This window comes from Atta cephalotes (assembly GCF_000143395.1).
Source record: "Atta cephalotes unplaced genomic scaffold scaffold00012, whole genome shotgun sequence".
Classification (NCBI taxonomy): Eukaryota; Metazoa; Arthropoda; class Insecta; order Hymenoptera; family Formicidae; genus Atta; species Atta cephalotes.
This window is the reverse complement of record NW_012130076.1, coordinates 4,327,435-4,334,461: the sequence shown is the minus strand read 5'-3', so window position 1 is coordinate 4,334,461 and position 7,027 is coordinate 4,327,435. Positions and strand designations below refer to the sequence as shown.

Sequence of the window (7,027 nt, the reverse complement as noted above, 5' to 3'; positions counted from 1 at the left end):
AAGAAATAGTAGTTTAATTATTTCTTATAGTATAAGAAAAAGAAAAGAAGAATACACTATACTTCTTCATATATAATATATATATATATATATATATATATATATATATATATATAAACGAAATCTTATTCATTTCTTACAGAAGTAAATAAATCATACTTAACGATTGAAGGAAATATTTCTCTATCGTCTATCATATTTTTTAAAAGGATAAATTTATTTCTTCTAATCGACATTAGGGGTAATATAATATGTAATATATTATTAAAAAAAGTAATGTATCAAAATAATTAAAAAAAAGAAAATAAAAAATTTGATTTGGGCGTGGCATCGAAATAATTAAACTTGAAGAAATAATGCGGGATATATACTTAGCATGTCCGTAACTCAGTTCGCGTTTCCGGTACAAGGTAAGGAAGAGAAAAGACCTTGTATTATAATATGACGGACTGAATGTTTTGGACTACGTGACCTAACGTTCTACCGATATTATAAGTTATTAACCCCTATGTTATATGTTAGCTCAAATCGCTTTTGCATGTCCACACACCTTAAGTCCGACTTGTGCAGTCATGTGTTTGTTCTGTGTAAATAACCAGTGCAAAATATCTTTCGAGGTTGAGTTGGAGGCCGTTATGACCCGGCAAATAATATCTGAGATTTTTTTCGCTTTGCAAAACCGACGTGGCATACCGATCAATACTTATACCTTGCAGTGAAAATATTTGTCGCCGCGAAAACATGAATACATTAAATCTGTCTGCGATTTAATCGGAATAATGCCGCCAGTTCTGCCGATGTGAAAGATATGAAACATTATGGCCCATATTCAGAACACGCTTTTGTCAATAAAAGCGTGCTTTTATCTCTGAAATTCTATAGTATACGTAACGCAAACTATAGCACGTTAGCATGTTAACATCGTTCATCATTGCAACGGCCTTCTGAATACGGGTCTATGTCAAGAAATGTCTAGTATTCCACCGCAAAAAAAATGCTAAATGGTGGCCACGAATTAGAAATAATGATAATAGATCCATAAAAAAACCTTGTGCTGAAATGGAGACCCACCTAGTCTTATATATTTTGAATCGTTGAATACGAATCTGATATCAAAATAGAACCATCCAGAATAAAATTTCAATTTAGAGCGAAAAAATGGATCAAAAATGGGAAAAAATGATCATTTTTTTGTTCTAGATTGAAAATTTACCTTGGATGGTCCTATTTTATCAGATTCGTATTCAGCGATTCAAAATACATAAGAATAGCTGGGGCTCCATCCCAGCACAGAGTACTTTTTTTTGTGGGCCTATGTTTTTTATCCATCAATACATTTGTGATAACCGTAAGATAGATTATCTTAACAGCCATAATTATTAAGCTATGTCGATCTTATGGTTATTACAATCGTACTGTATAGTTCTTGTAACCAAAAAAATGTATGAGCAACTTTTAGTTGTGGCAACCATAGCAAGTTTTCTCGGCGTGAGAATATTTTTATTCATATCAGTAATTTTTTTGATTTGTGAGTTGATTAATTAAATTATTATACATGAATCTCTCTTGAATTTCTTCTTGTATATTTTCTTGGTAAAAACTTATTCGATTATTATCATTTTATAATATTCAATTAAATTAATTTGTATAATCTTCATGTAGTCATTATTAGATTTTACAAAAAATGATGAAATAAATTCGCGATATCCTTTCATATATGTTAAAAGATAAACAATGTACATGAAAAGAATGGGTTAGTTGCAATATTTAAAAATTTAGCTAGATAGTAGGTCTGAAAATAATTTTGTTAAACTATCAAAATTATTACGTAGTACACTCAACGTGATTATCAGAATATCAAAATTTTTTGTACCATTGCTCATTAATTGATTATGCTTGAATTTTATAGAATTATTTTAATTCCAAATGATTTTCAGATCTAAATTTTTAGATATTTCGATAAAATTGTTCTTTCTGTGTAGCCAATGCTAGTTTTTTAGGAAAATTATTGATAATTAAGTGACATAATTAAATCATCTTTTTTATTTTATTAAATATTCAAAGATATCCATTAACACATACAAACATTCGTTTAACAAAAGCATACAATATCGTACAGTAAAAAAAAATAATTATTCATTATTGTAAAAAAATGATTTATTACCGAGTGCTAACACTCCGACTATATATTTATTTATGAAAAGATTTTCGATATTATTCTTCATTAGCATTTTTTAAAATTCTATTGATCAAAGGTTCTTTTGTATCAAGAGGTATATATACACGAAGAAAAAAAATTTGCTGGCATAGCACTTTGTGCATAGCATTTTGTGCTGTCATTGTGAATTTTATCAGTTATTACATGGACAACAAAAAGGTCTGTTAAGAATATTAATTTTATTTACTGAAAATGATTTTGCCGAATTTGCAAATTGTCTTACATAAAGAAAAAATTTCGTGTTTCTCGATTGTGAAGCAATAAAGATTCTTTAATTGTAGAATGTAATTTATTTTGCTAATGTTTTCTTATAAATAATAAAACTAAATAAATTCCGTTGTAATACATAATTTTAAGTAAGAATACATCGTCGTATATAAAACATTTGTACATTATAAATAAATTGTACATTATTAGAGATAATATTTTAATTTTGACATGACCATGGCGTGCAATATGGTCTCAAGTGCTATGCAGTCTTAAAAGTGGGCTGCTCTTGGCTATCCGTGTGCATCATGGAATCCGGCTACCTGGTGAAAGTACCACTACCTTCGCGGATTCTCTATGCGCATCCAAGCGAGCATGTGTATCTGTGCTAAGCATGAGGTGGGACGCTATCGGAATAATGCGAATGGAGTGTCAATGCACTCTATTGTGTCATCCGCCACTAACTGTGAGATAATGTATCGTATAGTTACCGGTCGTCTACCCGAAAATCAGCAGTACATATTCGAACGATATAATCTATTATAATATGACATTAAATGTCGTTAAATATCGTGATTGTGAAATATATTGGTATATTTTGGTATACTAAAAGGAAATAGTACAATATATTAGTAAGCATTAATATCAAATAAAATAAGATAATAGTAATAACTTTTTTTAATTCCTTCTTATCATATTTTTATTAAAGATAAAATTTAAGAATGATAAATTCATATTATTTTCAATTTTGAAAAGATATCTTGATGTTGAATTAGAACAGTGATATATAAATGATAATTCTTAATTACATAATTTTGTCATATAAATTCTATTAATAAATTTCTAAGCAGCATACAACTGGTAAGACTCGATCATATGAATATTTGTATAATTGTTAATTAAGCATGACGATGTAATAAAACAATATTTGGTTATGTATAATTTGTATTTGTATTTTTTGTATTTATATGGAATGAGATATTTATGAAAATCGTATTGTTATAATCATATTTTTTTAAATAAAAAAGAATGCTTGTCATTTAACTTTTAATAAATTGAAAATATTATACGTTGTGATTAGTAAGAACAGAAAATGCTATCCACGTAATACGTAAACGCATTTGACGTAATCATTGTAAACAAAAAAATCGTGATAAGAGAAATGGACATTACAGCCCGCATAATTTTAAAATGTTCAATGATGATGAATTTTATGATGTTCAAATTTACAAATGATGGGAATGTATAAAAGATGGTTATTTACTAACAAATAAATTAAAATAAACACAAAATGTTCCAAAAATGAACTTCCCGCTTTTTTATTAAATCTGAAGATTGATTTTACGAACAATTTCAATTTGAATCCTTTGATTAAAAAGATATATTAGAAGAAAAGGCTAATGAGATAAAATTAGAATATTTAGAACGAAATATCGAGTATTTAGAACGAACATCTGTTTTTCAAATATTAAAAAAAATTTTTTAAGTGACCTTGAATTTGACATCGATCTTATTGACCTTGACCGTCATAATGATCTTCGCAAGATCCTTTTGATTTTAAGTGAGACATTATGAGAGCTTTTATAAAAAATTATTACGCAGCGATAATAAAAATCGATTAGCAATGTTTTTCTCGTTTTATCTTTGGAATTATTAAAAAAACATATTAACAATAAGCAATTTACAAATTATTTATTATTTATTAATCGTAATGTGGATGCAATTAATAAACGAGAAAAAACCCATTCAAACTATAAACTTTCAAAAATATTATATAAAAGATAATTTTCTCTAACGTATGATTTTATTTAAATAACTGACAATTAAATACAATGATAATGCATTTCTAATGAAATGAAAGCATTGAAATTTGACATTTACTTTCATTTTTATTCCTAATGTTATACTCGAATAACTCGCAATAATTTCATCAACAGTATATTCGAAAGAGCATGTCAAGCGCAACGCGAGATTTACTAAAGTAAGACGAAGAGAAGAGAGTGCGAGATATTTCTCTCAAGCGTATTTCTTTCAAGCGAGTATTCCCGGTTAATTTTACCGAGCCCTAAGGAGCGCGTGCGAAGGATCGACGAAGGATAATGCTAGCGGGGCTCATCGGTTGGACGTTGGCTTGAAGCGGACGAAGGACGCCCGCATTCCACGCCACAACCTGGTATAATGCGAAGAATTGGTCGTACAGAAGGAGGAAGTGAGAGATAAAATGAAACGTGAATAGCAGTGAAGAGAGAAGGATAAAAGAGAAAGATAAGAGAGAAAGAGGAGGCAGAAAGGAAAAGAGAGAGGGGATAAGAGAGAAGAACGAGAGAGAGAGAGAGAGAGGAAGTGAGAAATTAAAAAAAGAAGTTAAAGAAAGATGGAAGTCAGAGTGGAAGAAAGAGGTCGAACAAAAAAAAAGAGAAATGGAGAAGTTTTGAGAGGAAGAAGGAGAAAGGTGAAACTGGAAACAGCTGTGCGAAGAATTATCTATGTCTATCCTTTTCTTCTTCTTCTTTAACTATTTTTCCTTCTATTCATTCTGTATCTTCTTTTACACCTATCTCTCTTTCTCTTTTCTTCTTATCTTTTTCTCGCTCTTCCTCCTTTTCTTTATGTCTTTCCGTTCATCCGACTTTTCTTTACAACCTTCATTCAATGATAAGAATTTGAATTTTTTTTTGAAAATTTTCAAATAATTTAATTGTAAAAAAATTTGAATTTTTTTTTAAATATTACACAACATCAAAAATTTGTTAAAATTTTAAGTAATTTTTTAAATAATTTGAAAGGTTTGAATGAAACTTTTGAACATCTAGGAAATATTTCCTAGAATGTGTTCCTCCCTGTGTTTATCTAAAACTTTTACATTGCTTTGAAATTATTATTTATAACTATCTGTCTAAACTCTAAAATAAAAATTAAAGTAATAATATCAAGTAAAAGAAATGAATATATTTTTGAAATATAATATTTAAAACACTTTCAACGTTATCAGAAATCTTTCGATTTAAAATAATTCGAAATTTTGAAAATTTGTTATATATATTCGAACAATCGTCATGTATTCGATGTCTTGAAGTCCATCACTATTTCCCTTCCTCTTCCCATACTGCGACCGCACGCTTCCGCTTACAAAGTAAACCAGTATGCGCGTTATTTTGCAAGTATCTCGCAGTGTACTGTATACAACAGAGTGCATGCTCGGGCATAATTGGGATTCCTCCTTTCGCGAAGTTGGCTGCTGCTAGCTGCAACTGTTGCAGCCATCGTGGATCGGAGTAGGTTATCGTCGATGGCTTTCACTGGCGCGTAAGCAATGACAAGGAAAATGGATAAAATAGAAGATTGTTTTGATCATGATTCTCTACGGCTTTGCATAATATAGGGTGATCCATTAATGATTATACAAATGTTACAAAAGAGCGGGAAAGTGAAATTACGTGAAAGGATAAGACGGAAATATAAAGTAATTTTGATACTCGTGACTATCTTGCCCAAACATTTTGTTGTTCAATTCCATTAGCAAATATCAAAATGCAAATTAAAAAGTTTAGTATTTTATTGAAGAAGATTATTAATATTGTTGGAAAAATTTTTCGTATAATATCCAGATTTTTTGTAACTTTAAATAATGATTATCAGTTTATAAAAAAGTAGAATAAAATGATAAAAAAGAGTAGATACTTTGTCTACAAAATCTAAAATTTTGATTAAAGGATAAATCTTTTTTTATTGAGAATTATATATTGTTTGTAATTATTGATATTGATGATATTAATATAATTAAAATTGAATAAGAAAATACGAAAAATTTGAACATAAGATAAGTAACATGATATTGATGATTTAAAAATATAATTTGATGATTATATATAAAATATATGAATATATAAAAAATATCATGAATATGATATATTTGAGATATGAATATTTCAATGAATGACAAAATTCATGAATATATAAAATATATATATTGATTATTAATCTAGAGAGATTCTTTGTAAGTAAAGCTATTGAATCTTTTAAGCAGCGAAGCATGCGGGACGAGACAAGATAGGGTAGGGCAGAACAGGTAGGGCAGGGCACAGGTAATATGGCTTCGTATTTTCGTAGCTGTCCAACTAAGCAGAGGAATATCCTGATGAGATTATAATGTGAATATAATGACAAGCTCCCGAGCTCCCGAGCTACGCGTCCCATGCGGATCCACTCTTTCGATTTCGTCTCGACCGCGCGCGATGACTATGCGCTTAATCCATAACGTATAGTCTGCTCTTCTCAAGGCTTGAATCAATCCCTGCAAAGGGGCCAATATAAACGAAAGAATAAAATGACGACGAGTTCTCTAAGGCGATCATATTGTCTAAACTATCGGGCGCGTTGTTCTCGAGAGCACCGCTAGTGCTGCGATTACATTCCTTTTTCTTCCATCCCTTTCTCTTGGAGCCAATTAAGAAAATTACAACTATTTGCCACTAAAGCATTATTACAATCAAGATTTACAACTAATTTTCGCATGTATATTGCAGGTGGATTCGTGATATCGTAGGTGGAAGACGAAGGAATCTAGGTAAGTTCTCCTCTTTTTTTAAATTAATGTTTTTT

At 29.7% G+C, this 7,027-nt stretch overlaps 1 protein-coding gene across 1 annotated transcript in view; it reads right to left on the bottom strand.

Moving 5' to 3' along the window:
• The window catches only part of LOC105617355 (ubiquitin carboxyl-terminal hydrolase 46), an 18,863-nt gene extending 13,174 nt beyond the window's left edge, over positions 1–5,689 (bottom strand). The window contains exon 1 of the mRNA XM_012198916.1: positions 5,603–5,689. Coding sequence (XP_012054306.1) covers positions 5,603–5,689 — 87 coding nt within the window. The remainder of the gene's footprint in view (positions 1–5,602) is intronic.
• Between the last annotated feature and the right edge of the window lie 1,338 nt (positions 5,690–7,027).